The 24,740-nt window shown below is 36.4% G+C and overlaps 1 protein-coding gene across 11 annotated transcripts in view; it reads right to left on the bottom strand.

The window, feature by feature from the left end:
• Positions 1-1,219: 1,219 nt before the first annotated feature.
• Positions 1,220-24,740, bottom strand: part of LARP1B (La ribonucleoprotein domain family, member 1B) — a 91,175-nt gene continuing 67,654 nt past the window's right edge. For 5 of the 11 annotated variants that reach the window (XM_014548985.1, XM_014548986.1, XM_014548978.1 and 2 more), the window contains 8 exons: positions 18,575-18,631; positions 14,370-14,536; positions 13,815-13,921; positions 9,490-9,680; positions 8,507-8,651; positions 5,007-5,116; positions 4,237-4,364; positions 1,220-2,567 (listed from right to left, as the gene is read on the bottom strand). In XM_014548985.1, coding sequence (XP_014404471.1) covers positions 2,322-2,567; positions 4,237-4,364; positions 5,007-5,116; positions 8,507-8,651; positions 9,490-9,680; positions 13,815-13,921; positions 14,370-14,536; positions 18,575-18,631 — 1,151 coding nt within the window. In that variant the 3' untranslated portion in view covers positions 1,220-2,321. Of the gene's footprint in view, positions 2,568-4,236; positions 4,365-5,006; positions 5,117-8,506; positions 8,652-9,489; positions 9,681-13,814; positions 13,922-14,369; positions 14,537-18,574; positions 18,632-24,740 lie in introns of those variants that run through there. The other 6 variants (XM_014548982.1, XM_014548981.1, XM_014548984.1 and 3 more) reach the window with 6 other exon arrangements.

The raw sequence follows: 24,740 nt of genomic DNA on the forward strand, positions 1-24,740 counted from the left end.
TGTGTTTTTTCTAGTTGCTGCTCTGCTTGGGTATTTTTTCCTATCTTGTCTTCTAGCTCACTGATGTGGTCCTCTGCTTCTCCTATTCTATTGTTAATGCTTTCTATTTTGTTCTTTATTGCAGTGATGTCATTTTTCATTTCTTCTTGGTTCTTCTTCATTTCCTCTTGGTTCTTACACATATTGTTGGATTTGTCTTCCAACCTTTTCAGCGACCTTATGACAATTTCTTTGAATTCTTTCTCTGACATAGTGCTTGCCTCCATTTCATTTACTTTCTTTTCTGGTGATGGCCCTTTTTTTTTGTATGCGGGCTGTTTCTTTGTGTCCCCATGATCTCTTCTCTACGGATGTCTGGTAATGTAGCTCTCTCTCTTCTGTGTTGACTTAAAGGCACAAAATACAACACAACAAGGCACTGAACACAAATGTATTCACAATACTAATAACCCTAAATTAAGGTGACTACCAGAGAAAAGAGAATTAGGGGATAAAAAAAGAGAATAAAAAATGAAGGAGGAAAAACTATTTATATGGGGACTAAACTCCAACAGAACAACAACTACTCCAAAAAAAAATGCAAACAACAAACACCAGAGATGAATGCAAACTACAAACAACAACTAATAACAAGGGAGGAGAGGAAAACAGAAGAAAAAAAAAGAGAAACAATCACACAAACAAAAAAACAATCTAATCAACAATCAAACAAATAATAACAATAGGACAGAGAGAAAGAAGGGCAAAAGAAAAGAGAAAACAAAAAAAGACAAAATAAAACAACAAAAAACTAACAAAAACAAACAAACAAACAAAAGGGGAGGGAGAAAAAATTTGGATAGTGAAGAAAGAGAAGAGAGGAGTGTGTAAGGACTTGGAACAGGGGATTGGAAATTAGATATATAAATTGGATGAATTTTTAACAGGGAGTAAAAAGAAGGAATAGGGAAAGTCTAAAGCAGGAATAGGGTAAGAGAAACAGGACAACAAAAGGGGAAAAGTGAGGAAGAGAGTGTTGGCATAAAGGTAAAATTGAGATTGAGTAAAATGATGCTAAAGGACAATGAAAATTGAAGGTAGAACACTAATCCCAAAATAAAATGAAGAGAAAATAAAATGAAACTTTAAAGAAAAGATAAAAAAGAACCAATGTAATAATCTGAAAAAATAAAAATTTAATAATTAAAAAAAGAAAATATGTGCTAAATAAAAATGAATATGTTTATAACTGAAACTTTATTCACAAAATATAATGGTCTTCTAATAACAATGTTTGAATATTACAGCTAAACAAAAGTAATGAAAAATCAATTCAAATAACTTAGAAAGTGCTTTATTTTTTAAGTCCCACAAAAACTGAAACTATCATTTACATCAGTTGCAATAGCAATAAAAATTAGAAATCAATGTACTATAACTCTTGAAAACACGAGCATAAAAAACTAAAAGAAACAAAAAGGAAATCTAAGTGCTCCTTTTAAATTAAAGATAATCTGTTTGTGATATACCCAGCTGCAGATGTACAAAGAGCTGATGCATTCAAAACAGTGCAAGATTTAATTAATTTAGGACAACATTCCAACCCAGTTTTCATTACTTTTCAATTGCTTTTGCAGGTTTATGTAGAATCACAAAAAGTAAATCACTCCTAATATGTAACCAGCTAATGCCAATTTACAATACTCCACACCAACACAACAGTAACTATAAAAATCATGAGGTTAAACTCACAGGGGAAAAAGGAAAATCTTGCATCCAAAGTGCGTATGCTTTAATATAACTGCAATATATTTCTACTTTTGTTAAAACAAAAACAAAAAAACAAGGTTTTCTTTACACATCTAAAAGCAAATGTATCATTTCATATTCTTTTTCTGAATTAAAAAATATTTACGTAATCTTCCTTTGTTTTTAATTTCAAATATGAGTTGATAGTGGGGTAATTAGATTCTTTAAGAAAGCTCTATAGATGAATACAACATACTATATCTTCTTTAAGAAGTATGACCTGAAATGTTAGGCATTCCTTGTGTTGTTTTTGAATATATTTTAAGGAATGCTGTTCTTGTAAACAATGGCCTTGAAAAAGAAATACTGAGACCTATTCATTACTAGAGGATCTCTATAATAGATCACCAAAACTATCCTGTTCATGAAGTCAGGGAAAACATTTTTAGAATTTATCTTGCTATGGAAAAAAAATGGTACCACTTTTCTTCCTTCTTCTTTTTTCTGATCATCACAATTAAACATCAGAAGGTTTTCCCAAATAAATATTGATGTAAATGTTGATTTCAAGGGCAAGCAACTTTCATAAGCATCTACTTCTCAGACATTTCACCATTTGTGGAGACTGAGGCGGCACTGTTCTGGTGTGAATTGTCACTGGACTCCTGTGACATATTCCTTCTGGGAGAATGTATTGGAACCTGAAGTTGACTGGCAGATGCAGGCTTAGCAGCATTTGGTGACTTTGTGGAGGAATTAGATGGAAGTCTATGATGATCACTCTCTGAACCAGAAGTAGATGAATGTCGTTTTCTTCCAAATTCCTCACTAATGGGGGGCTGCAAATTATGAAAGACAACACAGTAACGATTATACTATTTTTCCTCCATTTAAAATCTAAGGCCAGACTTTTCCAACAAAGAGGAAACTGTTTGTGCTTCAGCAGATTTTATTAGTATACAAAAAACTTAACAGCAATTTAAGGTATTAACTTGAATGTCCTTCCAACTAAATCATCTTGCTAGTATTTTTTCATTCTTTCACTGAACACATGTTTATCAAGCATCTCTTATGTTTTAGGGCTTGAACTACACAGCAGGTAATAAGTGTAAGCTTGGGTTCCTTGCTTCAAGAAAATGTTTCACAAGGGTTATTTTCCATCTTTATTCAACCTCTATCAAATGTTAAGCATTTATAACTTTAGTCCCTTCCTCAGCCATAACCTCCTATCCTAGGCTTGCTTAAATGGCAATGTTTAACAAACAGACAAATGGAAGCAAAGGGGGGAAAAAGAGATACCAAGTCAAACACCTTCAGCAAGTTTGAAGGTTTATCTCAAATTTCTAGGATAAGGACTGGAGAGCATTATTGATAGTACTACATTTAAACACTTTCAAACATAAATATCCAACCCCTTCAGACAGCAAGGACAGAGAGGCAGGTAGAAGAAAGGTATCCTGCATTTTTTAAAATCAGTCTTTTAGGCCTTTCCAGTGACCAAGATTTTAGAGCCCACAATGACACACAACCAAATATTTTCATTTGAAGACAAGTTAAGATCATAATCTCCTCCACCAATATTCTATTGTATTTGAAAGTGGAGGCCTGAATTCTTAGCTTCAATTCAGAAAGGACAAAAGTCACTATTATAAAGATAGCAGGGATGTCTCCGTGACAGAACTGGTTAGGCCACTCTAGAAACACAGCTCTTCATTCCATTAACTCCATCCCTGGGCCATCTAACCCAGCAGTCGCCAACTAGTGGTCTATGAGGTCCAAAAGGTTGTTGACCACTGGTTTAAGAAAACCTTTGGAGCTGCGGTCACCAACCAGTGGTTTGCAGACCACTGGTGGTCTGTGAGGTCCGCATGGTTGGTGACTACTGATCTAATCCATTTAGATACAAAATTTCAAGACATATTACAGTACTAAGTAGCGATGAACCTAGCCTTCCTTTCATCTCTATTTTATACGTCCTGATGCTTCTTTATCTTTTCTGATTTCTCTGTCTTCTTCTTCATCCTTTTTCTTTATCTTTTTATGTTCATCCCATTCTTTTTCTAATGCTTTCCTTTCTCTTTTAAAATCACATTGTTTAAAACCTACCCTATTATCTCTACAGATGCACCTAACATTCTCGCCTAATTTTATTATGCAGGGAACCCTAGATTCATGTTACATCAGCATATGTTACAAAAACTATAAAAGTATATAAAAGGTGAAAAAATTTCAAGCTGCTAAGTGAGAAATTTGCAACATATCCACATAAAAGTTACTAAATCTATAATTTAATTATAGGAACATATTAAAATTGAAGTGAACTGACAATTGCACTGAAGTTATGTAAGATGTTAACATTTGGGAATTCTAGGTAAAAGAGTATATGGGAATTCTCTACTATTTTTGTACCTGCTTTAAAGTTTGATTTCAAAACTGGAAAATTAAATTTTCAAAATAAAAAGTTAAAAAATAAAATTAGTAATACAGAGGAAAGGACTTAAAACTTACATCAACGCGGAAGTCTTCTAACCTCTTAAAGCTACAGAGGTATTCCTGAAGTTTTGGGTCAATAGACTGTGTCTTAGATTGAGAATATTTTAGATAAGCCCAAAACTTTTCTAATCCATACAATTGACCTAATAACAGAAAAGAATATACATAATAAATTATATAGAATTTTAAAAAAATGATTCATATTGAACATAATCCTACCAGCAATAAACCATTTACCTTCCAATACACACATTACTTAAGTCTTGAGAATAAGACATTTTAATGAATAAAGGCAGCTAACATCGAGCATTTACTATATACAGTGGTTTATTACATATTAAACTAATCTGAAGCATATACAACCCTGGAATATAGTTGCTTTTGTATATATTACTGGTGAATAAGCTGAAATTAACAAGGTTAAGTAACTTGCCCAAGATCACATAGCTAATAAGCAGTGGAAATGGGAGTCGGACCTCACCCAGGCCCTGTGCTGTTACCCACTGTGCTGCCCCACCATTCCAGGCACATCCACTGATGCTACACAGAATTCTTATGTAACAGAATATCAGTGAGTAGCCACATTTGTCAAGTGAATAATGACAAATACAACTCCTCACAGGAAAGGTCTTACTCCTTATGGTGCCCCATCCTTCATCAAGCACCACACTAGGGGCCTGAAGATCTTAAGTGGTCTGCTTTGAAGACAAAGTTATGAATTCCCTATTCATTGATACTCAGGTTTACAATGAACAAACAGAATAAGTTAGTTTTTGTTTTGTTACCAGATTCGTAGTCTTTTTTGGTTTCTTCTTGGAAATCCTTAAAAATTTCTTGTCTGAATTTTTTTTCCAGTCCATAACTATAAAACCTGAAAAGACATTCTAATCCATACCTGTGAAAAAGAAATAAAATACTCATAATTTTTTTGCCATGACAATATCAATATCTCATATTTAACAGCACTGATACAAGCAAATATGGCACAAATAACCCCAAACAAACAAAAAATGTTTTAAATGTTTAGCATGCAGATGTTTAGTTGAAGTAGTAACTAGTAATCCATAGTTGGCTTTGCTGTTTTTGTTGACTCAGCCATAGCACTCCTGGAGGTACACTGGGAACATGGAGAATGAGAGGAACCCTTGGACAATGAGAATATAACTTCTTTGGACTGACAAAAGATCTCTCCCTGGAATTGCTAAGGAACTAGTCAAAAGATTTAATGATAAATTGGGAATGTTTCAGATTTTTCCTAAACCAAGGTTTATAATGGTGTGTTTGTGCATGGTATTAAATATTCTTGAACATAATCTTTACTCTAGAGAGATAAAGACCATACTCTTATGCTCTAAACCTTAGGTGTTGTTGACCCATTCGATAAAGTACATTTCATAAAGGACATTTTGCTAAAAGAATTTTAATCACTAAATAAATCAGAAAACAAATGTCCTTGTTTTCCTCTTTGAAGTACCTAGAGAATTGGAGCGCTAGCCGGTTTGGCTCAGTGGAATATTGGCCCACAGACTAAAGGGTCCTGGGTTTGATTCTGGTCAAGGGCAGGTACCTGAGTTGCAGGCTCAATCCCTAGCCCTGGTCGGGGCATGTGCAGGAGGCAACCAATCGATGGGTCTCTCTCACATCGATGTTTCTCTCTGTGTGTCTCTCCTGTTCCCTTCCACTCAGGTGGAAGAATGTTTTTTCAGGTTTTAAGAACCAGAAAAAACTATATTTGAATTCTAGGCTTATAACTATATCCCTGTAAGTAGGGATAAAAATATCCTACTTTTTAAGAATAGATGAGATACTAATTGTAAAGCACTTAGACCATGGCTGGCACATTAAAGATATGTAATAAATGTTATTTCTCTCCCTCCTTCTTGAAACCATCTTAATGTTACTTATTGTCAATGGATATATTTAGTAAAAATCTTCTTCCTAATAATAATGACCACTCATTGAGCACTTGCTATGTATCAGGTAATATGTTAAGCCCTTTACATGGTGTTTTGTTTAATCTTCACAATAACCTTACAAGGGTATCTACCATAATTTCCCCAACTTTATAACTAACCTAAAGCTTGGGGGGATTATAATTTGCCACAGTCACAATAAATTAATGGGCTAGAACTCAAAACTATGTCTCATTTCAAAGCCTCCCAGTGCTGAACTATTATGCTCTACTTCCTAAGAAATAGCTAATCCAGTCTAGTCATGAACACTGAAGAAACAGACCCAAAATTATAAAAGATGTTGAAAAGCTATTAGAAACATACACAGAAAAGGAACTCCCAACCTAGACTTGGGTAGGAATGGAATCAGAAAAGTATTAGAAAGTCCTGCAGAAAAATTGTTTGCTTATTAAATAGCAAAATATGCTGAAATTAATTATAAGCATGGCTTTCAAACTTTTCTGAGTTTAATAGTAAGAAAAATATTTTAATTTGTGAACAAGTCAATACAACACTCATACCTCATATACACTGTGTGTGTACATAAAAGCACATATAAGTTTTTCAAAGTACTCTTAAATTTCTACGTATGTATGAATTATGAGACAATTTAATCTTACTATGTTCAATGCAGTCGTACTGTATTTTCTACACTTTATTTTTAAGCAAGTCAGAATCACTAAATTGATTTCTCAATTCTTCAACGGGTTACAAACCACACTGTGAATGAGAACATCGAGATCAGAAATGGCCAAGTTTGCCTTTTATGTCAAATCTGGTAAACTAGCTAGCAATGACATGTGCCTGTCATTCCTTACCAAGATAAGGATTCTAGATGCAAATTAAATGGGCTTTATTTTTACAAGTCAGTGCAAATGTAATGTTTTCTAAAAAAATTTTCTTGCAGCAAATTTTTCCCTCTTGAAGATCACAATCTTTTTTTTTTTTTTTTTTTACTGATTTCAGAGAAAAAGGGAGAGGGAGAGAGAGAGAGAAACATAAATGATGAGAGAGAATCACTGATTGGCTGCCTCCTGCACGCCCCCTACTGGGGATCGAGCCCGCAACCCCAGGCATGTGCCCTTGACCAGAATCAAACCCGGTACTTTGGTCTGTAGGCCATTGCTCTATCCACTGAGCCAAACCAGCTACTAGGGCTAACAATATATTTTTATTTGAGATTTACAAGAGGAACCCATTTTTAGACCTTGAAGAGAGGTAAATTTAGAAAATATTGAGAGGAAAATTATCTTTTTTCTTCTTTCCATCACTACTTCTTCCTCCCTTTACCCAGGAATAAATAGCTTGTAGTAGTCCACTCCGTGTTCTTTCTCACTCTCTTGGTCTGTTCTCAACTCAGCCTTATAGGCACTCTCAAAATTCCCCTTGAACATTTCCTCAAAAAAAAAAAAGCAAGGTTTAACTGGACAAAAAGAACGAGTTAGCAAAGCAGAGGGAGAAAGAAAAGAACAAACAGGTAAGGATATCTAAAGACAATTTGGATGCTAGAGAGCTTGGTTCACTCAGAGAACACATAGTTCAGTACCACTGCTGTCTGGAGCACTAACTGCAGGAAAAATGAGATTGGACAGGTAAATCAGGTCATATCATGAGAGGTCTTAGTTTTTCTTGGCTCAAGCACATATTAATTTGGGAACATATATGCACATGGCAAGGGAAGTCTGTAATAGTGGGGACAAGAGAGAGAGAAATCTTTCAAATGTCATTTGGCCTTTATGCCATTCCTAAAATGGTCCCAAATGATCCCACCTCCTGGTATTCACAACCTTGTACAATGCCCTCCCACACTGTATCAGGGTGGGTCTATGAATGACACAATATGGCAGAAGTGATAGTATGTCACTTTCAAGTATAGATTATACATGACACTGAGGCTTCCCTCTTAGAAGTTCTCCCTCTTTTGTGGTTCACCAGCTCTGAGTCATGTCGTGAGATACCCTAAGCAGAGGCCTGTATGGTCAAGAACTAAAGCCTCCTGCCCATAGCCATGTGAGTGAGCTTGAAGAGGATCCTCCAGCCAGTCAAGTCTGTCGCCCTATCCAACACTTCAACTGCAATTTCCTAAGAGAACAGAACAAGAACAACCCAGCTAAGCTGTTCCTGGGGTCCTGACCCATAGAAACTGTGGATTAATAAATGTTGTTTTAAGCATCTGAGTTTGAGGGTACTTTGGTGTGCAGCAATAGACACTAGAACAGCCTCCCTCCAGTTATGCAGGATACTTTCACAGTTCAAAACTGGGCTACTTTTGAGTCCTAGTTTTTATTTTTAAAAAATCTCTCCAAGTGTAAAAATACAAAAAAATATTGGACCTGTAATTTTCTTTTGCATCTTCCCAAGCAAGTTGTTTAAATTCCTCGTACATTTTTTTATTGAAGTGGTCTCTGAGGAAAAAGGACCAGAAACGAAAGAGAGTATTCATTTCTTGGGACTGGCCAACTCCCAAGCGCTTTCTGTCTGGAAAAAGTTAAAATAATAAAACATTTTTAAAGTAAAGATACTTACTGAAAGCAAAACAACAGATGTTTTACATAACTTAAAGAAAGCTGAAACATATTAATCCTCAAAACGTATTTGGGTTTCCTCTAAATAAATTTAAGCATTTGTCAAAAGTAACAAGAATATGGTAAACTTTTTTTTTTTAAAACTTTATTTCTTAACTAGAGGCCTGGTGCACAAATTTGTACACCAGTGGGGTCCCTTGGCCTGGCCTGCAGGATCGGGCCAAAACCAGCTCTCCGACATCCCCTGAGGGGTCCCAGATTGCGAGAGGGTGGAGGCCAGGCCGAGGGAGCCCACCTGTGCACAATCAGGGCTGGGGAGGGACGCAGGAGGTTGGCCAGCTGGGGAGGGACCGAGGGAGGGCTCCAGGGTGTGTCCGGCCCGTCTTGCTCAGTCCCAATTGGCCAAGCCTCAGCAGTAAGCTAACCTACCAGTCAGAGCATTTGCCCCCTAGTGATCAGTGCACGTCATAGCGACTGGTCGACTGTCTGCCCCCTGGTGGTCAGTGCACGTCATAGTGAGCGGTTGAGTGGCTTTAGCGTATCATTAGCATATTATACTTTGATTGGTTGAATGGCCAACTGGACACTTAGCATATTAGGCTTTTATTATATAGGATGTGTCTAAGCTACAAAATACATGAATAAGAATATATATAAACATATTTACTTAAGGTAACTATAAGTAAAACAAATAAAAGAATATCTTAACCTAATATTAAATGTCACAATTTGAAATTTTTAGAATTACATTTTAATTTTAAATATAGCTATGTAAAAGACAAGTGTCTTACCACTTAGGCATCTTCGATGATATTTGTGGTACACTTGCTGGGTAAAGCCATTTTCCTTCAAAAGTTCATGAGAAGGATGCTGGAACTTCGGGAATGAGTGAGGAGTACATCCATAACTTCCTATGAGTTGGGAACCTTCTGAAGGTGAAGCATTTGAACTGCTGTTTGAGGAGGGGGGGAAAGCCTTCAAACTAAAATATCAAGAACCAAGTGTTTAAACTGATTTGCACTACTGGTTCACTACTGAGAATATGAGCAATGGAAAAGACATTAGTCCCCAAAACGCTCCTAAACAAATGACATAGAATTTATGCTCAACACACAGGTAAATTCAGAAGTTGATTTAAAAAGTCATAAATTCTGAACCTAAAATAATAACTAGAAGCAGATAACTGAATAGCTAGCTTATTCCTCTTCCAGATCCATTATTTAGTTTAGATAATTTTTTATGGTAGTAGAAAATTTTTCAATTTTCTTGAGTAATTAGGCTAATGATGTAAATTGAGTAAGTGAAAATAATGAATAAAATCTAGCATAAAGGCAATAATTTCACATACCTGCAATTTTGTAAATCAATTCCACTTCTGAAATATTTCCTAAATCCATCTTTTTTTTTTTTGCACTCCATTATTCAAATTTATACTTTCTGACGCTTTCAATGAAACTAACTGTTATCTTTGTTTTTCCATCTCCCTCCCTCTATTTTGCCACCAAAGTTATCTTCCTAAGACATTGTTCTATATTGTTGGTTCTCAATCTGTGGTCTGTGGATGCTTAAAGGGATCCCAGGAATTCTGCAAGGTCAAAACTAAAATCGTATTTGCTAAATTTACCGTGTTAACATTCATACTGATAATACTAAAGCAATGGTGTATATAATTACTGATGCAAACTGAGACAGTGGCACCAAATTTCATTTTCTAGTGCTTGTATTATTTATTGCTATGCACTTGCAATTTCTGATGTCCTTGATGAAGCAAAAAAAAATTTTTCATGAAATCTCAACCCTTGAGTATATGTCCTATTGTGTGTGACAAAATGGAGCAGAAACTTTCTTTAGCAAAATGAGAAAGTTCTGGAGATGTTTTACAACCAAATGACTATACTTATCACTACTGAACAGTACACTTAAAAATAGTTGAGACAATAAATTTTATGTTATGTTTTTTTATCACAATTAGAAAAATATGGGATGGGAGGAAGCAAAAAGCACTTTTGTGACAAATCAAAGTCAATGGACTAAATGTCTATTTCATTCCTAGCCCCCAACGTGATGGTATTAAGAAGTAATTAAGTCATTAGGGTACAGCTCTTAGGAGTGGGATTTGCCCTTCTTGTAAGAAGAGACATGAGAGGGCTTGCTTCTTCTCTCTCTCTGCTCTCCATCATGTAAAGATACAAGATGGCCATCTGAAAACTGCAAGTGGTCCCTCACCAGACACTGGATCTGTTGGCACCTTGACCTTGGAACTGAGAGAAATGAAGATTTGTAGTTTAAGTTACCTAATCTATAGCATACTTGTTATAGCTCAAAGAGAAATGTCTTAAGTCAAAGCATGTGTGTGATAAAGTTGTAAGCTGAACTAAGTGACTTTTTCATAGAATACCATTTTTAATTAGAATAACCAATAAAATATGGTTATTCAGATTTTGTTTTGTGTAAGACATTTCCTTGAAAATGAACAAAATTAGTCTGTAATATCAAGGAAAAATTTGAGCTCTCATGCAAAAATTAAAATTTTGGAAACCTTGTATTTGTCCCCATGAGTTTGACAGTTTCCACTAATACCTAAAGACTTTTCTAATGAAATTAGTGGTGACTTTTTTATGAGTCTGTGTGTACAAGTCTCTGTGAGTGGTAAAATATACATGACCCTTATAATGTAGTAATTCTAGCAATCAGATTCTCCCTCTTCCCAAGGCTTTGCCAGTTTTGTTTTTGTTTGTTTGTTTTATTGTTACAGGGTGTTTCTATGCTGGAGAGAAGCCTGGGATAAAAACTTAAAGTCTTCTGAGGATTTTTCTGAGCCTGCATCGATCCTTGAGCATGTGTGGTAGTTTTCTACGTTGCCCTCTATGAGCGGTTGTTTTTTGAATGCCCCCAAAATAGGACATTCAGACAGAGGGCAATGAAACAATGGACACCAGACTCTGTGGCTGCACCTTGTTGATCAGAGGCAGTTAGCAGTCAGAACACAGAACTCCAGCAAGCCAGACCATAAAGTGGGTAGCCATCTTCCAGTCTGTTCACAGAGCTGGGAGGTGGGAGATAGGTAGCTGCTACCATATCAAAGGCTGACACTGACCAACATTAACCACAATTTACCAGATAAGCTTCCCCTGGAAGCTTTAAATGTTAAAACAGATGCCCTAGCTGGTTTGGCTCAGTGGATATAGCGTCAGTCTACAGACTGAAGGGTCCCCGGTTCAACTCCAGTCAAGGGCACATGCCCAAGTTGCAGGCTTGATCCCCAGTAGGGGGCGTGAAAGAGGCAGCCAATCAATGATTCTCTCTCATTGATGTCTCCATCCCTCTCTCCTTCATCCTTTCTCTCTCTGAAATCAATAAAAATATATATTTTTAAAATTCACTGGTATGAAAAGGTCATTGATATGGTTTCATATTCCACACTGCAACTAAATTTTTTTAAAAAATTACCACCCATTCAGCTTTGGTATAATATCAAACAAGAATATCTTCAAATTATCTGAAAAGGCTAAAAAATATTCCTCCCTTTCCTGAATTTTATTCCTCTACTTCAACAAAATCAACAAATTACAATTAAATTATATTAACTTATAATGAGTTTATTATTGTTATTTTAAAATGAATATTTATATTTTTTCAGTTTTACTTTTTAATTCAGTAAATTATATAACTCCCAAAACAAAAGCTCTTTGAGGTCCAATCATTTTTTCAAGTCTAAAAAGGTCCTTAGGCCAAAAAGTTTGAAAAGCATTTAACTAAATCGCATCACTTTTGCTGCTCAAAACCCATTACCTACAGAATAAGTCCAATTTTCTCAACAGGATATTCAAAAGGGCCTTACCAAACCTTGACATAATTTTTACAAGAATCATTTCCCATAAAATCCCATTATGGTATTCTCATATCTTAGGCTCCAGGTGCATATAAGTGATGTGCTACACCGCGATATATTTTTATATTTCTAGTAACTTCGTTATTTCCTCCCTTCTAAATCCTCTACCTATTTCCCACCTTGGCCTGTTAAAATCTTACTCATCCATCAAGATCAATACTAATTGTCCATGCCCAGCAAGTTTCTCATGACATCCCCCAGGCAAACCTAATAAACCCTGGGAAAATTAAAGTTATACAAAGTAGTTCTATATTCAACACCATTTGTTCACACAAGGTCATATCTGCCTTGAAGTGGGAGAAGTAGTTTCATTCACCTGGTCTTTTACTGAGTACTACCTATGCCAGGCACTGAGGTTCTGCCATCCCTGAATTTACTATCTGAAGAAGACACATACAAAAATTTAAATAATGCCTGTAAAACATTTAGCACAGTGCCTGGGGCACTGCTGAAAGAATGTAGTAAGCATTAGCCAGCATTAAATAATTGCACTACAATAACTATACCAGTGATGGAGAACCTATGACACGCGTGTCCGAGGTGACATGCAAACTCATTTTTTTGGTTGATTTTTCTTTGTTAAATGGCATTTAAATATATAAAATAAATATCAAAAATATAAGTCTTTGTTTTACTATGGTTGCAAATATCAAAAAATTTCTATATGTGACACAGCACCGGAGTTAAGTTAGGGTTTCTCAAAATGCTGACACACCGAGCTCAAAAGGTTCGCCATCACTGAACTATACCATGGCTTATACACATCACAAAGAGCCAGAAAGAAAGAACTTTCAAAAGAAGGAGCAGTGAGAGACAAGGGAAAGCAGAGATAAAGAAGCCCTGCAGTAAAATAGAAGGCAAAGTCACGGGTACAGGTAGGCCCAGGAGCCTCCATCTTGTGAGGAAGTCAAAGATTAGTGAAAAAACTGTAGATGACACAGATATCAGAAATAAAGAATTACTTTGACAGGCTGGACAGGACACAGCTGAGGAAAGAATTAGTAAACTTGGATATACATCAATCAAAATTTCCAGAAAAAGATTAGGAAAAAAGATAAGATCATCCAAGAGCAATTATTTCTCCTTCTTTGGTTTCTCTTTAGTATTTTCATTGTTCTATAATTTGCTAGTATTAATTTGTAAGTTATTTTCAAGTATCTAATTAATTACTGTTTTCAACAAACTTAAAATCAAGAAGAAAACAATGTTTGACAAATAGAGTACCTGACAGAGGGTGTTCTTGGCCCATGATCTCTGGAATCCATTACCCAACCAACATGACACTCCAGAGGGGGATTTGTACTATGTCTTGTTTTTCTCTTTCTTGGACTCTAAAGAAAAGTCAAACATTGCAATAACTTTCACTAGTATGAACTTCTCAAGTAAATTAAACCCCTCTGACTGTAAACCAACTCAAACATTTTCATACTGTGGATGACACATTATGAAATCATATGAAGTCACAAAACTCAAACTATCACATACAAGTTACAAAACTTAACAAATAAGGCCCTTGGCTAGACTTCAAACTAAGGATGAAAGGAAATACAACTTAGCATAATTTTCCATTATACCTTATGATCATCTTTTATTATACTACCCACTGTACAGTAGTTATTCCTTAACCTAAGAAAATATCACTATAGTAAAACAGCATTTTTAACGAATTCTTACAAGCTAAAATACACATTTTTAAATGTGATATAAACTACAAAGTCTCATTTTGTAATGTTAAAGGATACAGAATGTAGGCTTTATATTCCTGGTTGTTTTGAGTACCTTTATATCAAGGGCTTTTGATTCTTTAACCACAGGATAAAATCTTGGTGTTTTGTTTGGATCTTGTAACCTGGGTGTTCGGGGTGTTTTGGGTATCCTTGCAGGATAAATTCTAGAAGATTCTGGAACTGCTGTTGGCAGTGAACAGACTGTTGTTGAAGATATTTCTGAAACAACAAACAGTTTCTGAGCTAATTCATCAGTCAAATCAGCAAAATAAAAAGCTACTAATAATATTTGGATGCTAGAAAAATATTTTACTTTGAGAAAAAGGGTAATTCTGAAATTCTCTACTCTCAAAGGATTTCTTCATTGGAAACAGTTCAAATATATAAGAATAAAAGTTTAAAAAATCACTTGTTTACAAATTACCTAGCTTTTCTAAATTTTAATTTTGCTGTATCTTTTTCTTTTCTTTTTTTTTTTTTAATTAAAGAAAAACAGCCTGGAGCCCACCTTCCCTAATCACATTTTACTTTTCCTCCTCAGAGATAACCAGAGTCTTAAGTTTAAGATTTTTATCAATTATTATACATGTAATAATATTATTTTCCATAATTAACTTTATATAAGTGACATCATACTATATGTATCATTTTGAAAGCTTTTCCAGTCAATATTTTGTTTGTGACTTGAATAGTCATATTTGCATAGCTCTGGTTTATTCATATGACTGCAGAATATTATGCTGTTATACAAACATATCAAAATGTATTCATTCTCCTGAACATCCACATTTATGTTATTTCTAGTTGGGGTTTTTTGGGGGTTATTTTGGGTATAATCAATACTTCTGCACTGACGGTTAAAGAACATGTCTTCTAGTACAGGTATGAGCATATTTCTAGTGTTCATATCTGAAATGGAAATGCTAAGTCAAATGGCACATGCATCTACTGACTTACTTAAATACTGACTGCAAGCTGCTTTGTATAGTGGCTTCATCAATTTATAACCCCACCAATTTCACACCCTGGTCAAGACTGGGTTTTGTTCAGATTTTTAAGTATTTTTCCATCTCATGAGATTTAAATGGTATTTGTATTTCCTTGGTTACTAGTGAAGTTGAGCATATTTTCATATGCATAGTTATTACTCCGAGTTCCCCTTTTGTGAACTTTCCATTCACATCCTTTGACTATTTTTCTATTCATTTGTTTCACTAATTAGTTTGTGAAAATTCTATAGCAAAATACTAAGTAAGCAAGCACATGAATTAAGTAGTAATGTCAAAAGTGTAAGCTCCAGCCCGCTGGTGTGGTTCAGTGGCTGAACGTCGACCCATGAACAGGAGGTCACAGTTCGATTCCTCGTCAGAGAACATACTTGGGTTGCGGGCTCAATCCCCAATGTAGGGCATGCAGGAGGAAACCAATCAATGATTCTCTCTCATCATTAATCTCACTCTGAAATCAATAAAATACATCTATCATCTATCTATCTATCTATCTATCTATCTATCTATCTATCTATCTATCTAAAGTTTTTTAAGTGTCAGCTCCAGCCTTCGCCAGAGATGCTCAATTGATTAGAGCAGTGATGGCGAACCTTTTGAGCTCGGTGTGTCAGCATTTTGAAAAACCCTAACTTAACTCTGGTGCCGTGTCACATATAGAAATTTTTTGATATTTGCAACCATAGTAAAACAAAGACTTATATTTTTGATATTTATTTTATATATTTAAATGCCATTTAACAAAGAAAAATCAACCAAAAAAATGAGTTCGCGTGTCACCTCGGACACGCATGTCATAGGTTCGCCATCACTGGATTAGAGCATCGACCCTTACACCAAAAGGTGGTGGGTTTGATTGCTGGTCAGGGCACATACCAGGTTGCAGGTTTGATCCCTGGTCTGAGCATGTGCAGGAGGCAACTGATCGATGTTTCTCTTTCACATCCCTGTTTCTCTCTCCCCCTTCCACTCTCTAAATATCAATTTTTAAAAATGTAAGCTCCATTTCTATATGATTTTTCTTCAGACTTCTTTAGATTCACACAAAAATCTTTTGTTCATTCAAATATTGAGTGCCCACTATTCTAGACACAAGTTTGTAAACTCAAAAGTGAACTTACCCACTCTATTAGCTTGTCTCCCTGTCTTGCCATCTCCCCTCCCAATCCACTTTCTGTACTGTTACCAGACTTTCCTGCTTTTGTCATCTCTGCATTTTATCCATTTATTGTTTCATTTATTAAATTAAAATTTATTTTCTTATAGATCATCCTATTAGATGCTAAGGCTGTCTCAGTGCTTCCCTAAAAGTAAGGGCCACAATCTTTTATTAGTGCACGAGTGCCTATAATAGCATTTAGAAAAAGTATATCCCCACCAAATGATCAACTTAACAGAATTGTATTAATGCTGTTTTTCCTTATTCCAAAAATATAATCTCAAGGATGACATTATGATCTTATACTGAAATATATGTAAAAATCAGTGCCTTTGTAGAAGATCTAGGAGCAATAACAACCCAGAAACAGAAAGTTTCCCAGAAACCAGACTATAGTCTTTAAATTCCATTTCCTACTGACTTGGTCTGCTAGAAGAAATAAAGTCTGGAGCAAAGCATAACATGAGCCTGGAAAATCTGGAGCAAGACAGCAATGAGGTTAATAAAGAAAATACTGCCCAGCTAGTATGGCTCAGTGGTTGAGCATTGATCATGAACCAGGAGGTCATGGTTCGAGATTCCCAGTCAGGGTACATGCCTGGGTGGCGGGCTTGATCCCCAATAGGAGGCATGTAGGAAGCAGCCGATCAATGATTCTCTCTCATAATTGATGTTTCTATCTCTCCCTCTCCCTCTCCCTTGCTCTCTCTGAAATAAAATAAAAACATATTTTTTTAAAAAAAGAAAAGACTAGCTTAGGTCATGAGGACACAACAGAAAACTTAAGTGATCTGACCACTAATAATAATGACTGAAATGAATTAAACATATCAAATAAATAAGCTCTATAAGTTCATAATGGCACTTTACAACTTAATCATATTTGTAGGTTGCTGGGACACCAACTCATTCAGAAAATTGATACATTGAATAAAAAAGAAAGAAACAAGTATTTACCCTTCCTTTCCTGTAAAAATTGAGTATCAGGGTAACCAAAAAATTGATAAGAGTATTCTTTCAAGAACTGAAGGTAAGGGGTAAGAGATCAACCAAAGGGCTTGTATGCATACAAATAAGCATAATCAATGGACACAAGACACTGGGGGGTAGGGGAGACTGGGGGAAGGTCAAGGGAGGGGGAAAAGGAGACAAATGTACTACTTGTTGTAATATTTTGAGCAATAAAAAAATAGTAACGACAATAAATAAATAAATCAAAAATAGAAAAAAAAGAACTGAAGAAATACAGAAGGAATTTTTTTTAAAAAAAGGCTACTGTAAATCTGCATTTAACATCATCAATAGGTTCTGTGACTTTAATCGAAACAACATATAACAAAAACGACTTTACCACAGGCTCATTTATATAGACAAAGAGTTAAGTTCCTATGGTATCTTATCAACATTTTAACAAATGATGTTCAATGAAATGACATTATTCAAGGACCTACGGTATATTGCAACTTTAATGAAATATAAAATCTAGGGAATATTCATCAATGACTGTATAAAACCAGTTGGTAAAACACAGAAGGGAAATTCAACACTGAAGACATAAGCCATGAAAGAAATAATTGATAAGGTGGACTTCATTAAAATTAAAAATGTATGCTCTGCAAATGAGACTGTTAAGAGAATGAGAAAACAATCCACAGACTGAGAGAAAGTATTTGCAAAGACATAGCTGATAAAGGACTGCTATTCAAAATAAAATAAGAACTCTTAAAACTCAACAAGAAAACAACAAATGCTGGTGAGGATGTGAAGAAAAAGGAAGACTAGTTTCACTGTTGGTAGGAATGCAGACTGGTGCAGCCACTATGGAAAACAGTATGGAATTTCCTCAAAAATTTAAAAATGGAACTTCCTTCCCTTGACCCAGTGATCCCACTTCTGGGAATACATCCTAAAAACCCCAAAATTCCAATAAAAAAGAATATATGCACCCCTATGTTCCCAGCGTTATTTACAATAGCTAAGATTTGGAAACAGCCCAAGTGCCCCCATCAGTAGATGGATTGATAAAAAAAAAACTGTGGGACATTTATACAATAGAATACTATGCAGCTGTAAAAAAGAGGGAACTCTTACCCTTTGGGACAGCATGGGCAGACCTGGAAAATATTATGCTAAGTGAAATAAGCCAACCTGAGAAAGACAAAAATATAACATGATCTCACTTATTTGTGGAATCTAATGAGCAGAATTAATTGACCAACAAAATAAGACCCAAAGCATCGAGGCACAGAACAGACTGACATACCTCGATGTGGGGTTGGGGGGACAAGAATAGATAAACCAGAGAACTTATATACTTACAGGCATGGCCCATGGACACCAGCAATAGGCTGGTGAAGACATGGCCGGGGGTGGGGGGGAGGGGACTGGGAGGATGGAGGTAAAGGGAGGGAAAAGGGGAGATATCTGTAATACTATCACAATAAAAAGTTTATTTAAAAAAAAAAAACATGAGTCAAAGATCTAAACAGGTATCTTAAAGATGTACAGATTGCAAATAAGCAAATAAAAAGATGCTCCACATCATATGTCATCAGAGAAATATGAATTAACATGAGATACCACAACACACCTATTAGAATGGCCAAAATTCAGAACACTGACATCACCAAATGCTGCAGAGGATGTGTAGCAATAGGAACTGTCTCTCATTCATTGGTGGTGGGAATGCAAAACAGTACATCCAGCATGGAAGATAGTTTGGTGGTATCTAAACCTATACATACTATCCTAATATGCACACTAAGCCTAATATGCAAATCAACTGAACGGCAGAACGACCGGTTGCTATGATGCCCACTTAACACCAGGGGGCAGACACTCAAAGCAGGAGCTGCCCCCAGCCCACAGGCCCCAGGCCAGCCAAGGTGGGTGCCAGCAGGGGCCCCCTGGTCGCCCCGCAGATTGGTCCTGATCGCTGGCCAGGCCTAGGGACCCTACCCTTGCACAAATTTTGTGCATTGGGCCTCTAGTTATTATATAATCTAGTAATTGCCCTTCTTAGTACTTACCCAAAGGAGTTTAAAACTTATGTTCACACAAAAACCAGCACATGGATGTTTATAGCAGCTCTATTTATAATTGCCCAAACTTGGAAGCAACCAAGACATCCTTCAGGAAGTAATGGGCAAATAAATTGTGGTACATCCAGACAGTGGAATGTTATGCAGTGCTAAAAACAAACGAGCTATCAAGCCATGACAAGGCATGGAGGAACTTTACTGCATATTACTAAGTGTAAGAATCCAATCTGTAAAGAATCTGTAAAGGCTACATACTGTATGGTTCCAACTATCCAACATTCTGGAATGGGAAACTATGAACAGTAAAAAGATCTGTGATTGCCAGTGGGGTGGGGGAGAGGGATGAATAGACAAAACAGAGAGGATTTCTAGGGCAGTTAAACTATTTTGTATAATTATATGGTAGATATATTTCATTATATAATACCCTAGGGCAGCCGTGGGCAAACTACGGCCCGCGGGCCGGATCCGGCCCGTTTGAAATTAATAAAACTAAAAAAAAAAAGACCGTATCCTTTTATGTAATGATGTTTACTTTGAATTTATATTAGTTCACACAAACACTCCATCCATGCTTTTGTTCTGGCCCTCCGGTCCAGTTTAAGAACCCATTGTGGCCCTCGAGTCAAAAAGTTTGCCCACCCCTGCCCTAGGGACATACAACACCAAGAATGAAACTTATGTAAACTACTAGAGGCCCATTGCACAAAGAGATTTGTGCAATAGGCCTTCCTTCCCCTTCGCTCCGGCCACAGCAGAGAAGGCCAGCCTCGAGGCTTCTCCGCTCCAGCCGCAGCGGAGAAGCCAAGCTTTTTCAGTCTTCAGTCATCTTCAGTCTTCAATCTTAAGTCTTCGCTGGGGCCAGAGCCTTCAGTCTTTGCTCTGTGCCTGCATATGCAAACTAACCGCCATCTTTGTTGGATTAATTTGCATACTCATCCTGATTGGCTGGTGGGCGTAGCAGAGCGACACCAATTTGCATGTTTCTCTTTTATTAGTGTAGATAGATTTTGAGTGATTTCTACAGCAATGAAAATACTAAGTGTAATCCTATATAATAAAAGGATAATATGCAAATTGTCTCCTCAACCTGGAGTTCGACTGGTAGTTTGACCAGGGGGCAGGGGCAGGGCCACCCTGCCAACCGCCCACGGCCCCTCCCCTCAGCCAGCCTCACCCCCAATTGGTCCTACCACCCCTATCGGGGGTGGGGCCGGCCAGCCAAACTTCCGCGTCCCCTCCCCCTGGCCAGCCCAGCCCAAATGGCCCCGATCGGGGCGGACCCGCCACACCCTACCCATGTACAAATTCATGCACCAGGCCTCTAGTAATATAATAATGGATACACTTTATCATAAATTTGTCCAAACCTATAGAATGTACAACATCACAGGTAAACTCTAATGTAAATGATGGACTTTGGTTGATTATGATGTGTCAATGTAGGTTCATCAATTATAACCAGTATACTACTCTGATGTAGAATGCTGCTATGTGGAAGCAACATCCTTCACCAGATGGGTGATGGCTATGCCAACTTGGGGGCTTGGAGTACATAGGAAATTTTTGTGCCTTCCTTTTAATTTTGCTGTGTGCCTAAAACTGACAAAAAAAAAAACCACAAAAAAACAAGTTGAAGGGAAACTATATGATGAATCAGGCTGGTAACATGTAAACCTAATGATCAAATCAATCAAAAAACCAGTAAAAGTGAGCCTGAAAGACATTGTATGATGTAATAGAAGTAAACAACTGTGCCTAAGAAACAGTCTAGCCACCAGAAATAAAAACCCTGAATATACTAAGTCCTCTATATCTAAATACCAATTCCTAAGAAACAGAGGAAATAAATAAACATATTAAATGATATGAAGATACAATCAAGTGAATCATAAGAAATCCATGACAAATTAACCAGTTTCTTTGACAAATCACTGGCACAGAAAAACAAAAGACGAATATTTATAGATTAAGAGTAACTTAATGGTCCTATTAATCAAATGCAATAAGTACACCTTGTTTGGTCCTGATTCAAACAACTGATTTGAAAAAGATATATTTCAGTTCAGTCTGTGTGGCTCAGTAGTTGAGCATCTACCTATGAACCAGCAGGTCATAGTTTAATTCCAATCAGGGCACATGCCCAGGTTGCGGGTTCAATCCCCAATAGGGGGCATGCAGGAGGCAGCCAATCAATGATTCTCATCATTGATGTTTCTCTCTCTCTCTCTCTCTCTCTCTCTCTCCCTCCCTCCCTCCCTCCCTCTCCCTTCCTCTCTGAAATCAATAAAAATATATAATATTTAAAAAGTAGTTAAGATAGTAACAGGTACAAAAAATATCTATAGATAAACATTTTATTGCTATAAATATAAGTGATTAAGGAACAAGAATATATTAAAAATTTTTAATCATCTATAAGCCTCAAGTGACATAAATATCATCTAGATATTAGAACTTCTTTTTAATCAAAATCATGGGCCATCTCTTGCACATAAATGTCCAAATAGCATTTTTCGTAACAGCCAAAACTTTCTGGAAAACATCCAAATATTCATCAACTGGATAAACAAAATGTATCTGTCCATACTACAGAATACTACTTAGCAATAAAAAAGGAGCAAAGTACTGATAGATGTTACATGAATTAACCTAAAAAATATAACTGAATGATTCCAGTTAAATAAAATTTCTAGGAAGTACAAAACATACAGACAGAAAACGGATCACTGGTTACTTCAGAATGAAGCTGTGTGTTGAAATTAATTGCAAATTATCACAGGGAACTTTTTAGCATGATAGACTTGTACTAAAACTGAATGGTGGTGCTGGTGTACAACTATACAAATTTACTGAAAAGCATCAAACTATATACTTAATGTGGGTTAATTTTATGGTATGTAAATGATGCCTTAAAAAAGCTGTAGAAAAACAAAAAATTAGACCATCTGCTCTTCAAGGAACCTCAATTGTGATTGTATACCACACAGTTTCTGCTAAAAGTTTATCAGAGAAGACTGATATTTCAGAGGACTAGGCTAAAGCACTGATTTTCAAAGTGTATTCCCAACCAGTGGTATCAGGATGGCCTGGGAACTTGCTAGAAATGCATAAACAAGAAACACTGGATACAGAGCCCTTTAATTTGTTTTAACAAGTTTTACTAGTGACTCTGATACTTGATAAAGTTTAGGAACTAGTGCACTAAGGGGTGTGCTAGCTAATCTATACGTAAGATTTTCCAAAATTTATTGTTACAAAATCAAATCAGTTCACAGCTACATACCTGGACCATGTGAAGCTTGCCCATAGTACTCATTGTCTTAATGGACAGAAATTGCCTTTATAAAAACAGAACATTATTTTATGCTGTTTATGTTCACCGAAGGCTGATAATTAAAATGCTACATGCCCTGCAGGGTGGCTCCATTGGTTAAGCGTCATCCCATGTACCAAGAGATCTCTGGTTCAATTCCTGGTCAGGCCACATGCTGGGGTTGCAGGCTACATCCCTGGTAAGGGGTGTGCAGGAAGCAGCCAATTGGTGTTTCACTCTCACATCGATTTTTCTCTCTCTCTCCCCCTCTCTCTTCCTCTCTCTAAAGAAGAAAAAAAAAGAAAAAGAAAAGATGCCACATGACAACTGCCACTTTATTTTTTTAATAAATAAAATGCCACTGAAGCAGAACTCAGCAAAATTTTTGCTTTTCCAGTCATAAAGTCTAGGAGAGAGAAAGAGTGCAGAGATAAAAAGTTTTTTGAAGATATAATAGCCCAGACACATTACACTCTAAATCCTTAAAACTTAAAATTCTTGAAAGCAACTGGAGAAAAATAACTAATGTATCAGTAAGATGGATAACAGAAAGTAAGGAAAATTTCCAATCACTCAAAAATTAATACATTCGTAAATAATCCATGGATCAAAAAGGAAGTTTCAAGAGAAATGAGAATACTTTGAAGAAAAGAAAAATTAAAATATAACATATCAAATTTGTAAAATGCAGTTAAGAGTGCTTAAAGAAAAATATGTATGATTAAATACCTAAGTAGAAAAGTCTCATAGCAATAATATAAATTTCCTTCTTCATATCAAAATTGGTGTAATACACCTAAACAATGCTTAAAATGTATAGTATTAATTGCTTATAATAGGAAAGAAGTTCTCAAATCAATTATCTAAGCTTCTGCTTTAAGAAACTAGAAAAGGAGTAGCAAAATAAACCCAAACCAAGCAAAAATATTAAAGATTAGAACTGAAAATAGTACAACTAGGAAAAATAAAGTATAGATCAACGAAAACAAAAGATTTTAAACATATATATCAAATGCAAAAATTTAACTCTCAATATGATCAAGCCTTTGTAGCAAAATAATACTTATTGAAAATTCAGGACCAGAAAACAGGTTAAATGAACCCATTAGGATGTAATCCGTAAAATCCAGAATGTGAAAAAAATTCTACAGTATAAACAATCCCATTTCTTCAACAATAAATTGCAAGGAAAAACAATAATATGAACCTACAGACTAAAAGAGCCATATCAACCTATTACATTGTTTGGAACTTACATGGATATGATTTTTTAAAAACATGATGAATGAGGAAATTTGAAAACTAAGTATTCTATATTAAGAAATCACTGTTAATTTTAGCCCTAGTCAGTTTGGCTCAGTGGATAAAGTGTCGGCCTGCAGTCCCAGGTTCGATTCCAGTCAAGGGCACATGCCCAGGTAATGGGCTTCATCCCCAGTAGGGGGTGTGCAGGAGACAGCCTATCAGTGATTCTCTCTCATCATTGATGTTTCTAATTCTCCCTCCCTCTTCCTTCCTCTCTGAAATCAATAAAAAATCCTACATATTAAAGAGCTAATATGAAAATGGTCGTCACACCCTCATGACACTGTCACAGCTCTGACACTCAACACTGGGGAGAGAGGAATGGGGATCAGCCAGGCACAAATGAACTCGTGAGAGAGGAATGGGGACCAGCCAGACTGTAGCCTGGGAGAGGGACAAGCTGCCCACCCCACAGTCTTGGGCACCAGCGGCTGAGCCTGTACCCATGGCCCAGGAGAGGGACAAGCAGCATGTCCAGCGGTCCCGGGCACTAGTGGCTGCACCTGCAGTCCAGGAGAGGGACAAGCGACCCGCCCGGCAGTCCCGGGTGCCAGCGGCCCAACTTGGGAGAGGGTCAAGCCGCATGCCCCGTGGT

This window comes from Myotis brandtii, unplaced genomic scaffold (assembly GCF_000412655.1).
Source record: "Myotis brandtii unplaced genomic scaffold, ASM41265v1 scaffold53, whole genome shotgun sequence".
Taxonomy (NCBI): Eukaryota; Metazoa; Chordata; class Mammalia; order Chiroptera; family Vespertilionidae; genus Myotis; species Myotis brandtii.